At 36.9% G+C, this 13,324-nt stretch overlaps 1 protein-coding gene across 11 annotated transcripts in view; it reads left to right on the top strand.

Moving 5' to 3' along the window:
- Nucleotides 1–13,324, top strand: part of LOC117409569 (alpha-adducin-like) — a 93,252-nt gene that overhangs the window by 64,072 nt on the left and 15,856 nt on the right. For 6 of the 11 annotated variants that reach the window (XM_058996909.1, XM_034928591.2, XM_058996942.1 and 3 more), the window contains exons 11-14: nt 1,026–1,127; nt 4,542–4,631; nt 6,215–6,301; nt 12,221–12,377. In XM_058996909.1, coding sequence (XP_058852892.1) covers nt 1,026–1,127; nt 4,542–4,631; nt 6,215–6,301; nt 12,221–12,377 — 436 coding nt within the window. The remainder of the gene's footprint in view (nt 1–1,025; nt 1,128–4,541; nt 4,632–6,214; nt 6,302–12,220; nt 12,378–13,324) is intronic. The other 5 variants (XM_058996914.1, XM_058996924.1, XM_058996947.1 and 2 more) reach the window with 1 other exon arrangement.

Below are 13,324 nucleotides of genomic sequence, written 5' to 3'. Positions count from 1 at the left end.
CTCCTTCACATAGCTTCAGAGCCAATGACATCACATCACCCTCCATAGCCTTTTCATCTTATGCTTAAGGTGCTTTGGTGTTCTGTGTTTTCCAGAGTGATTTATCAATGATGATAATACTGCAGTCATGTTTGACGAGGCTTTTTATGTTAACATATCTATTCAATTGATTTAAACAAAGACAAATCTTAAAACAACCATTATTGAAAAACAGTATGTAATTGCCTTGTGATTTTTATTTTTGGCTGGGATTTTTTTTTTTAAATGATTTTAGATCAGTTGAACATTTTAAATGGCCCGAAGGAACATAGTTTTAGACCAGTAGTGAAAAACATTAGACTTTTATATCTGGTCTTAACAGCCACTTAATCTGCAGCCATCCCATCCCCCTACTATCTGCAGGTAAGTGTCTCTGTGTAATTTCTAAACAGCACTGCTAGGGACAGATTCAGATTAGCATGCACCACGCCATCAATGTATTTATTGAGGGAAGTTCAGACAGTGTAGTATATCATTGTTTTGTTGTACTAGCTTACTTCTTGAACTAGAAGCAAGTGACCATTAAGCTGCAGTAAATCACTTCTATTCATAAGCAATTAAAGGGGGACTGCATACATCTCTGGGAGCATTAATATTCATGCATGTTTTAAAATAGCAGTCAGATGAGAAAGGATTCAGATTTAGAATAAAAGGTTTTAAATTATTTTCTTTCCTGATGGGAACCCCATTACCACTGCCACACCCCAGCTAAATGCACGATTTATAGCAGTTTTTTTTGTTGTTTAATAATAAAAATACATTATTCGTAATCACTTAATGTATAATCATGCTCTGGATACAGAATTTTTTTTAAAATAAAACTTACCTCAGCCAGTTGCATCATCATTGGTTACATGCTCTACTTGTAATTAAAAGAAAGTTATTTTGAAATGCATGACCTTCTCTGTGCTGTATGGTTTGTCTCCTGTTTTCTTTTTATTTATTTATTTTTGCAATGCATTTTAATGTTTTTCGTGATATTGCAGTGGACTAAAGAGGAAGGACTCAGACAAGCTGCTGCCACTGCTCCCAATCAGTTTGTCCCTTTGAACACTAACCCAAAAGAGGTCCAGGCGATGAGGAACAAGGTCTGGTATTGTTAAGATTAATGACTGTAAATGCATTTGTAGATTGTATGTTTTTGAAGGTGCAGTGGCTCAACCACGTTTTATTTAAATTGTATTCTAAACTGTGATTCTGTTTGTTATTGATCTTTGAGAATATAATGGTGGCATTCTCTGCCATATTTTATTGAGTGTACCTGGGAATCTGGGGAAAATAGAGGAACAACCTATTTGTATGTCACCTAAGACATCTTGTGCACATGGTGATTGGCGGTTTACATTTTTACTTGTGCACATGGTGGTTGGCGGTTTACATTTTTACTTGTGCACATGGTGATTTACATTTTCAAGATGCTCATAGCTGTAATTTATTGTTACTATTTTCCGTAATTCGGTCATCAGTGCACTCACAACCTAAATATTTAGGTTATTTTAGTAATTTTCAACTGGAAGCCCACAAGCCTTCACCCAAGCTTTCCACTATGTAACCTACGGTCGCAAACAAAAGTAGTGGCACCCTATAGTTTAATAAGATAATTTAAGAAAACATGTTGATACAAACATTTAGTGGACATTAGCCACTAATTAATGACAAAGACCAAAATACACCATTTCTAGTAGTTTAACAAACTTAACTTAAATCTTAAAACAACTAAATAAATAAATAAATAAAAACTAAAAAGCACTAAGCAATTTAAAATGTGTTCATGACAAAAGTATTGGCACCTTTTACATTACGTCTGTAAAAATGTAATATAACTAATTTAAAAATATATTAATTGATTGAAAACCATTACACAGTAATTATTTCCAACATCTATTGAAGAAATAAATATGGAATGCCAAAATGAAATAAGAAGTACCAAAGAAAATAATGAAACACTTGAAAGAAGTTGACATCCAAAGAAAATTACTGGTATGCCAGGTAGGAGAGCAGCTAAAAAAAATCAAGATAACAGCCAAAAACATAAAGAAAGATTTAGAAGCATCAGACATAATGATGCACAAAACAACTTTTACAAAGGCGCCTGAACACGAGAGTTGTGTGCATGTAGACCTTGCTGTAAACCAAGAACATTCATAAAACAATGTCTTAAATATGCCTTGAATTTACCAAAAATCTGAACCATTCTTCAACAAAATTCTCTGGTCCGGTGAGAATAAAATATAACTTTTGCTACTTAATAGGGTCCATTGCTGTGCCTTAATACTCCCCCTAGTGTACTACATCAAACAGTGCAGCGCATTCTTTGAAGAGTGCCATAACGTGCCAAGCACAGCAGTTCCTCCTTTTTCCGTTAATGTAATATTGCTTGCATTACATCACTGTACTCAGCATTACATTGCAGTTCTGTCATGGAATTGAAACAAAGTGTTTTGAAATTGAAATGTTGTGGGTTTTTTTTGTTTTTGTGTGTTGTCGGATTCCAAAAGCAGATGGCCAAATCATGTCTGGTTATAGACAAATATTCTGCATAATTATTTGTTATAACTTCAATAAAAACAGTTGTTTAAACATATATGTAATTGTATACATGTTATGTCCCTGCCTAGCATTAAAATACGGGGGTGTACAATATATTAACACATTGTATATGATGACAGTTTAAAAAAAAAAAAAAAAAAAAATAAATTAAATATGGTACAGTACTGTGCAAAAGTTTTAGGCAGGTGTGAAAAAAATGCTGTAAAGTAAGAATGCTTTCAAAAATAGACATGTTAATAGATTATATTTATCAATTAACTAAATGCAAAGTGAGTGAACAGAAGAAAAATCTAAATCAAATCCATATTTGGTGTGACCACCCTTTGCCTTCAAAACAGCATCAATTCTTCTAGGTACACTTGCACAAAGTCAGGGATTTTGTAGGCATATAGTCAGGTGTATGATTAAACAATTATACCAAACAGGTGCTAATGATCATCAATTCAATATGTAGGTTGAAACACAATCATTAACTGAAACAGAAACAGCTGTGTAGGAGGAATAAAACTGGCTGAGGAACAGCCAAACTCGGCTAACAAGGTGAGGTTGCTGAAGACAGTTTACTGTCAAAAGTCATACACCATGGCAAGACTGAGCACAGCAACAAGACACAAGGTAGTTATACTACATCAGCAAGGTCTCTCCCAGGCAGAAATTTCAAGGCAGACAGGGGTTTCCAGATGTGCTGTCCAAGCTCTTTTGAAGAAGCGCAAAGAAACGGGCAACGTTGAGGACCGTAGATGCAGTGGTCGGCCAAGGAAACTTACTGCAGCAGAAGAAAGACACATCATGCTTACTTCCCTTCGCAATCGGAAGATGTCCAGCAGTGCCATCAGCTCAGAATTGGCAGAAAACAGTGGGACCCTGGTACACCCATCTACTGTCCGGAGAAGTCTGGTCAGAAGTGGCCTTCATGGAAGACTTGCGGCCAAAAAGCCATACCTCCGACGTGGAAACAAGGCCAAGCGACTCAACTATGCACGAAAACACAGGAACTGGGGTGCAGAAAAATGGCAGCAGGTGCTCTGGACTGATGAGTCAAAATTTTAAATATTTGGCTGTAGCAGAAGGCAGTTTGTTCGCCGAAGGGCTGGAGAGCGGTACACGAATGAGTGTCTGCAGGCAACAGTGAAGCATGGTGGAGGTTCCTTGCAAGTTTGGGGCTGCATTTCCGTAAATGGAGTCTGGGATTTGGTCAGAATTAATGTTCTCCTCAATGCTGAGAAGTACAGGCAGATACTTATCCATCATGCAATACCATCAGGGAGGCAACTGATTGGCCCCAAATTTATTCTGCAGCATGACAACGACCCCAAACATACAGCGAAAGTCATTAAGAACTATCTTCAGCGTAAAGAAGAACAAGGAGTCCTGGAAGTGATGGTATGGCCCCCACAGAGCCCTGATCTCAATATCATCGAGTCTGTCTGGGATTACATGAAGAGAGAGAAGCAACTGAGGCTGCCTAAATCCACAGAAGAACTGTGGTTAGTTCTCCAAGATGTTTGGGCCAACCTACCTGCCGAGTTCCTTCAAAAACTGTGTGCAAGTGTACCTAGAAGAATTGATGCTGTTTTGAAGGCAAAGGGTGGTCACACCAAATATTGATTTGATGTAGATTTTTCTTCTGTTCACTCACTTTGCATTTTGTTAATTGATAAATATAAACTATTAACATGTCTATTTTTGAAAGCATTCTTACTTTACAGCATTTTTTCACACCTGCCTAAAACTTTTGCACAGTACTGTATCTCTGACAGGACCACACTGTCAACAAGATCTGGTAGCTTAGTTTTGTATGCTGAATGCAAATTAATAGATAAATGAAAACCGTGTAAAATAAACATTTATAGGTTTAAAATTTTCTAAAGCTTTTTTTAAAATTGTGCAGATGGGATAGACTAAATATGAAGGATAAATCAATTTTTACACTGAAATTGTTTCTTTTGTAGATACGTGAGCAAAATTTGCAGGATATTAAAACTGCTGGCCCTCAGTCTCAAGTGCTTACAGGATCTGTGATGGATCGAAACTTTGTGCAGGTGAGTGAAAGATGTTTCATTTTTTTATTCCAAGTCACTAACCATGTGTGCCCCCTAGTTCTTTGACTGCAGAGAGTTACAATCTGGCAGGTAAGTGTTGTAAGTAACCCACATGCTGTGTTATAACTGCAAGCAGGATTGCCTTTTATAAGCTGTGTTTTAAAAACAAGGCTTCAGTCCAAAAGTTAAAGCATGTCAACAAGGAAATATGGCCATTGCTTAGTTCAATCATGAAAGTGCATGTAAGATTTGAAATAGTAATGTTTCCCATTTATATCTCATAAATTACTAGTCAGTCTTTCAAAATGCCTTAGTCCTTCGAATTTAAGACGCACTTTTTAAACCAATTTTTTCTTCTCAAAAATGGCCTGCATCTTCAATTTGAGTACAGTATAGTGATGCATGTATTAAAATCGCCAACAAAAGATACGACAGCAAGAGTACACAAACAGCAGCCTGACTGACTGGTAGTTGAAGGGTTCTGTAGTAGTTATCCTGCGGATCAGACGCTCTCCTCCTCGATGTAAACAAAGCAAGCTTTCACTCAGCGCCGGCCTGTGTAGCTATGGCCGTGGTGCAGTAGCCTCGAACTGGTGCTGCTGCTTCCTTAAACAGGCGTAGGCTCCCCGAGCACGCCCCCCAGCCAATCAGGACCTCCCACTCGGATCAGCCTTCCTGTTTACCACAGCAGCTGAACCAGCGACAGGTTCCTCCCCGTCACAAGTGTCATTAGCTTTCTGAGGAATTCAAAGAGAAGCATTTTCAATTTCAGCGTTTCATTATTAGGCTCCGTTCTAATCAGACCCCCGTATTTTTCTACTTGCCAAGCAATACCATAGTTCACAAAAAGGGAGAAAAACACGTGGGAGTAATCACAACTGGAAGTGAGCAGCAGCGCATAACTCTAATGCTCTGTGTGATGGCAGACGGCTGCAAACTTGAGGGTGGGAAATTTGGGCCGCGTCTTAAATTCGAAGGAATACGGTAACGGTTTCTTTTGCTATTCATTCACAGTTTTCTGTTTTGCTTTCTCATTTATCTTCTGTGGTGACAACAATCCCATAACACGACTGTATAAATAAGCTTTTAGCATACTGGCTACATTCAAATGTTAACAAAATGGTGGGGGAAATTATCAACAACAGTTATCTTGTTCCATTTAATACATTGTCATCCGTTTTTTACTTTTTGCCCAAGCGTGAGATACATTTTAATAAGTGCAATTAGCACTTCAGATTTTGAATTATGTATACTAGTTCTGCACACTGTTTCCCAAATTCTATTTGCATACAAAACCCTATCGTATTGAAATCAGGGTTAACAAAGTACTTGCACAGATTCAGTTATTGTGAAAGCACAAAAAATAGTGTATGATGAAGTTTGATTAGTAGACTCTTTCCATTCATACCCCATAACACCATACTGTATTGTGTGTGGTGTGTTTGCGTGCATGTCAATCTCATATTTTTTACCATTGCGAATGTGTTTGTTTTTTGCATGCTGATGGGCTGATTTAATTTCTTGCTTGTTGATGTCAAATCCAGGGATCCAGTTCGCTCTGTTTACTCAGTTTACTGTTGCAGGATGCTCCGCGCTCAGACTGTACGGAAACTATTGATGGGCTCGATCTCACAGAGCAGGCCTTTAGTCCCGCTAAAACTGTTAGAAAGGTACTTACTGCCCTGTCGTTAAGCTATAACCCTGCACTCCTCCTCCCATTTCTAACCCAAGCCTGTTTGTGATTGTTTATACCCCTTTTCTCACCCAGAAATCTTAACTATCTAATAGTGACGTCCTTGTGCTGGAACAGCAATGGCTGGAAGGGCATTGTTAAGCCTCGTTTCCATGTGCCTGCCCAAAAACAATTTGGTTTCAACAGAACTGGATACAAATTGTACAAGATATAGAACCAAATATTATAGTGTAGAAATTACACTGGAAGATTTTAGACCTCTTTTTCCCCAAAAAAATTATTTGCCATGGCAACAAGGCATTTACAAAAAGAGAAGAAATATCAATTAAACAATGATCCTGAAGAATTATATTACCCTGATCGTGTTTGTAGTTTGGTGCACTGCAGAATAATGGCACAAATTTTCATAAAATCTAGATGCAATGACAAATGATTATTAAATCTTCATTACCTTTCACATTTTTATTAAGTAGTTGTCCTGTACTAATCTTTACTAATTACAAGATTAGCAGTAATTGATCTCTATAAAACCAGCCCATTTGTGTTTGGGACTGTGGTCTACTGCCAGTCCAACCTGTTTTGTCTGTTTCAAGTGAGCACTCGGAGCAAAAGGTTTAAAGATGTACTATAGTCTCAGTTGTAAAGTTTTTTCCATAAAAAACGTGATGTTTCATAATTGATGGGTTTGAGTATTGTGTGATTTTATTTATATATAAAAAACAACATAAATATTATACTGAAAGGACAAACAATTGGTTAGAAGTCGTAGTTTTATTCAGGAATGTCATATAAAGCATCTACACATCTGAAACATTTGAACAGACATATTACATAAAGCACAACCTCAAAAAACGGTAAATGAATTAAACAAATATTTGAAAATAATTGTGTATATACAGGTATATCATGTACATACAAAACTGTACAACTGAAACGATAATAAGTATCAAAAAATGTTTAAATAAATCGGTTTATATTGGCTTAATAACAAAGCGCATATACGTAACCGAAGCTATGCATTTATACACAGAAATTGCATGAATAAATAAAAATTTGAACAGAACGGGCTTCATTTACAAAGTCTAAGTGCTGGTACTTTGCACATTTGGCATAGCTATCAACAGTAACCCAGGCTTTTGGCACCAAATGCTCCACTGGCATATATTAGTGCAATGAAAGCTTCTAATTCCTCCAAGGGCATTGACCAGGGTTCATCCTGAAGTTTTCGTTGAGCTTCTGCTTCAGTGCAATGTTGTATGTGGTGCAGCGTTTGCATGTCAATCAATAGGCGAAAAACACTCAATGTGCTCTCATCAGTGTTGCTTTTTGCATAGGCCATGAGCCCTGGAACTTCCCTCAAAATATTGTTTACCCCTTCTACCTGCAGCTTCAACAGCAGAATTTATAGTGTTCCAAACAGACATTACCAGCCTCTTGAGTGCCAGGTGGTGCTGGCGCTACCGCTGGAGAAGCGGCTGCCTCAGGTGAAGTAGCAGCCGGATCAGGTGCAGGGGCTGATGCATGTGAAGTGGCTGGCATCCTTGCAGGGGCTGCCATAGGATTGCTTCTCCCACGGGATCTGCACCCTCTGTGTCACTGCTGCAGGAAGATTCATCTTCGCAAACCCAGTCTGTTTTTCAGAGCCAGATTCATCATTGTCTGCCTCTGCTGCTCGCTATCGTTGTTTGGTAAAATCTGCAGTAATTCCAAACACTGCTTTGCTGTCCTGCGTCTGCGCGGTTTATTTTCTACATATTCTGTATTGGGTTAACAATGAATTTCTTAGGAAAATGAGTGATAGACAGACAGCTGGGTGCCGTGAGCTGTCAAGGCTGATTAATGGGCTATCAGGAGGCTCATTGAAACAATAGAAATGTCAGAAGACTGCTCGTTTTGAGGAATGCAGACTGATATAATCAAACTTCAATATGGCTGCAAGTCCCGACTGATAAACACAAATAATACCGCAACATTTACTTGTTATAATGTTTTATATGTATCAATCAATTTGACTGATTATTTTATCTCGCAAATTTTTGCAGCTATGCGATTTATTTCTTTGTCAGGGTAATTAGTACATTTATTTAGGAAAAGTCAGAAAAGCAAAGCTCCTTATCTTAAACACACTGCAATTTAAGTTTGAATTCCAAAAACGGTCAAAATTACCACCTTGGTCATTTTAGTGTTAACCTATTCATTTCGGGGCGACGGTGCCCCGAACTTTTCGTGCGTTTATCAGGCACCGTAGTAGCCAGCCTTCTGGTTGAGGTCTTGTTTGAAAGAACAGGCTTGGGGCTTTCCAAAGACATGTCCAGATCAGACGTTCCTAGACAAAACTACAATTCACAGATGTCAAGGGTTCAGTCACATCTGGTGTTAAATGTGCTGTTTGATTTTGCCACAATTAGTTTTGTCTTGTTTTTACAATATTTGTTGCAAGCTGTAGCAGAGCTCAATTGCAGTGCTTGAGAACACAGTGCGGCTCGGGCACAGAAATATCACGCATGCACGTCCAGTGATCTTTGAAAAACTGCATCTGCACAAGCATGGAATAATGTGGGGATACAGAATTCTATAGGGTAATGTTACAGAAATCTGCATAACACCTGTCAGAACAGTTTGATTTTGAGATGCATGCCTCGTCTGAATGTCAGTGAGTGAACCTTCGTCACAAAATTTAACAGTAAGTAAGTACAGTACTTGCATCATGGCCCACAGTCTTCTTTCCCGTTGCTAACTATAGCAACAGGAAAGAAGATCACTGATTGGCTAGAGAGGGTAACAAGGCATACCAATCCCCCACTAGCAAAAGACAATGTGAGTGACGCTTCCTTTTCTGTTTGTTTATTTTTCAGCAATATTTTGCTATGGAATTACATATAAATAATAATCATTGTAGTCACATTAAGAGTTTCGCTACTATATAAAAAAAATGTGGTTTATGTTCAAACAAATTCATTGCCTTATGTATATTATGAATTGTAATAGGGAAAGCAGTTGTATTTTTTAATTAAAATAGCCATGTAGCTTTACTAGTTGCTTAACCCTGGTTACAAAATGTTTTTTTTTTCTTTTCCTTTTGAAGACCTTTGCTTATGCAGTTCCAAATCCATAAGATAAAAATGTAGCAAGAAACTGAAAAATACCATGTTTACTGGATTACTTTTAGAGCTAGTTTAGGCAACATAATATTGGGCTGCTTTTGGGCTGGTATTTGGTTGACAAATGTATTTTCATTTCTGGCAACCCTGCTGCTCAATGCAGAGCCGCTTCCTGCTTTATTGGGTCATGGACGATAATTCTGATTATCGATAATCATTTTTCTTTTTTTTTTTTTTTTTTTGCAGTGATAATTATATTGTTATTGATTTATTGTTCCAACTCTAGGCATGCCGCACTTATTCCAAAGCAATGTCCCACAATGCATTGTAGTAAGTAATGACAAAACCAGGAAGCGAGTGAGTGTGAATGTATGTGTTTGTTTACGTCTGTTATTGATATTGTGCAATTGTACCAATGAAAACCATTTACTCACTCTATCACATAGCATTCCGTGTTCTAGCTGCTAGTTAGATATGGATTCAAGTGATACCAGATGGCAACTAGTTATTTGGAAGATTCTTCAAGAGAAAGACAAGAAGATAGATGGCTATTTTTAGCATGATGGTGGTGACACATTTCTTCGTGAAATGCTTAATTACAAGTGTAAAGAGTCTCTGGTTGCTCGTCTGTGGGCGCTGCCATGATTGATTCCAGTGTAGCATTGTGAGACACACGATACTCTTTAGCATATCATTTGTGTACATTAGCATTAAGTACAGTTAAGTACAGTTCACTGCTGGAGCACCGTATGAAACCAAGGCGCGCCAGAGGCGCTCGGAGTGGCAGAGGAAGCCGCGCTATCATCAAAAGAGCATTGAGGCTTAATTGTTTCAGACGCCGCTGTACTCATGTACTTAATGGGGACATGAATATTTTGTGCTTGAATTCAGTTCGGCACGCCGCTGTAGCATCAGTTTGAAACAGGTTACTAATTTTTTGCATGGAATAAGAACAGACTATAAAGATGAGTGACATTGTGCTAAAAGTGCTTTTACCATTTGGATCGACCTATTTCTGCAAAGCAGCGTTTTATGCCTTGGTTGACATAAAAACACCGAAACGCTTCACCCACAAAACAACTTAGTACTTGCATTAAGCACGCTGAAAACAAAGAATACATCAGCTAGTTACAGAAAAACAGGCCCAAGTTTCTCCTTAAGGTGGGCGAAGTGTTTTTTTTTTTATTAATTATTTATTTAATTTATTTGTATTTTAAAAATGGGAAATCTATTTTGTCCATATGCAGGCATTTTATACTTGCTTATGCGTAGATATTGGTACGCCTGACTTCCCTCTCCCCCGAAACTGGTGAGAGTAAACTGTCATAGAACTCCACTAGAGCTGGAAGCTGATTGGCTGATGGTACTGAATCGATGTGATTGTTGGATATACAGTTAAAATGTATTACTTTTGTGTTGTATATAATTATCATGATGTATATAATTATCACTTGGCACAAACTTCTATTTTCTAATTTGTGAGATATTTAGAACATATATATTTATTTTGTGAGGCGACCACAAAATGGTTGTCTTTGAAATGCTCTAAAAGCTTAACCTGAACGTGTCATTATTTTTGAGTTGATGACTCAGTTGTGTATCTGTTGGATACAAGTCTGTTTTGTGTTCTAGTGGGAAGTTTCCCTGTGATATGTTGGATGCATTTCCCACTCGCAAAAGTGTCTTGTTTTACCTTTCTTTAATGCAGTGCTATGTTATTTCAACTGTCATCTGAATTCAGTTCTGTCTAGGAGTTTTTAGATAACAGAAGGTGATTTTCAGCATTCTAGTCCAATTATTTCTCATCAGCTGGTTCCATAGTCTTAAACCTGAATCCTTTTCATTTGTGACATTTAGCAGACCATGCAAATCCAATCAGTGCTTTAGTTATTTTCTCTCATTTAACCCACAATGTGGCAGGTCTTTCTTAATCCTTTTGTTAAATTTTTAGACAAGTGAGGGGCGTGACTATGACTAAAGGGTCAGTTTTGTAATCATATTTTTTAAAGGATACAACATTTTAAATAAATACATAAATGACAGCCAAGATCTTACCTTTCAAATGAGCCGTTGTCGAAATTATGTTTTGAAGTGGCGAGTGTCAGTGAAACTGCAGGGAACAGAGCCAATATGGCGGATTCCATGTATGGGGCAACAATTGCAAAAAAAAAACACTTAACGTTTTTAACAGGTGTTTTTTTTTTCTGGATTTAATGTAAATTGCTCATTTTTGCCTAGATTTAACCAAAAATGTCCAGATTTAGCTAAATACGTAAATGTTACAAGCATATTCTGTCGGACAGGTCGGACTGTAAGGCAGCTCACAGCAATGCGAAATCAAACGCATCAATGGGTGTGAACTTACATGTTAGCTATATATGTGTGTGTGTGTGTGTATATATATATATATATATATATATATATATATATGTGTGTATATATATATAATGTGTGAAAACCCAGATTTATTTTTTCAGATCTATTTTCTTAGATGTCATTGCTGAACAATAATGTTTTTCAGATTTATCTGTTGGGTAAATGTTCTATCGCCAAATTTAATATTTAAGTTAAATGTATTTTTTCACAGATTTATTTGTTAGAATTGTTAGCTATGTGGCCATTTAAAAAAAAAAAAAAAAAAAAAAAAAAAAAAAAAATTCAAGGCTTATCTTAGTGTTACCATCTAGCCCTTTGTCTTTTAAGTTCATTTAAAGGACAGAGGGTTAGGAATTTGAAAGAGTGTAAGCTGTAAGCTTGTAAAATGTAGTCTTCTGGCCTTTTTGCATTTTTTCCAGGGAGAACTGGTGACTGCATCCAAAGCGATCATTGAAAAGGAGTACCAGCCCCGGGTGATTGTGAGCTCAACGGGACCAAACCCATTTAACAAATTCACTGACCAGGAGCTGGAGGAGTATCACAAAGAAGTGGAGCGCAAACAGAAGGACTTTGAAGGTGAGTGTCTGCACACTTTGTATTTCAAAATCACTGTTTTATGACCAAAGAATCCCAACTGGCAGAAGTTCAGAACTTTTATCTTTCTATTTCTGAAGGCTTTACAAAAAACAGATTAACACATTTAAATTAATGTATTTCAGAATGAAAAGTTAATGTACTCATCCGGCTTTTAGTACTCTACTACCATTGTAATGGTACTGTGTACGCTGTTGGTATCCAATATGAAAAATGCAACAAAATACAGAGGAATGACTGACTCCTAAGTGAAGTAATATGGTACTGGTTCCTCAGTATACTCATAAGCTCAGGTGTGTCTTATTAAACTCACCTGCTATGCAATGGGAGTCTAATTTCAGTCTGATGTTGTGTTGCTTTTTTTTATAAACATTCTTGCAAACTTATATTCTCCAGTTTAATTTACAGTGGAACCTGTGAATAAAAATGATTGCAAAATATTGTCTTTCATTCAACTTCATTTTCATTTATCTGTATAATGTGAAATAATGTATAATGTGATATCTTGTAACAATTGTAAGTCGCCCTGGATAAGGGCATCTCCTAAGAAATTAATAATAATAATAATAATAATAATAATAACTTCAGGGTTGGGGTCAATTCCGAATGGAATTGGAATTTGTTGGTAAATTCCAATTTAATTCAATAATTGGAATTGGAATTTGAATTGAAAAAATCTTCAGGATACAGAATTGGAATTTGAATTGGAATGAAAGGAAATATAATTTAATTCCATGAAATTCCATGAAATTCCACTCATTTATTTTATACGATATACTTTTATATTCTATCACTATAAACAATACTGATTGCAATAGCATTAATATATTCTTTCAAATACTGTATCTTAAGTGTAGCTCAAAGCTTTCAAAACTTTGTTTTTTGCATTTTTGTAATGAGATGTTTAAGAGCTACAGTAGTCCTTTAAT

The sequence above is a fragment of the Acipenser ruthenus genome, chromosome 2, assembly GCF_902713425.1.
Source record: "Acipenser ruthenus chromosome 2, fAciRut3.2 maternal haplotype, whole genome shotgun sequence".
Classification (NCBI taxonomy): domain Eukaryota; kingdom Metazoa; phylum Chordata; class Actinopteri; order Acipenseriformes; family Acipenseridae; genus Acipenser; species Acipenser ruthenus.
Note: the sequence above shows the minus strand (reverse complement) of the source record. Positions and strands in the feature narration are given on the sequence as shown.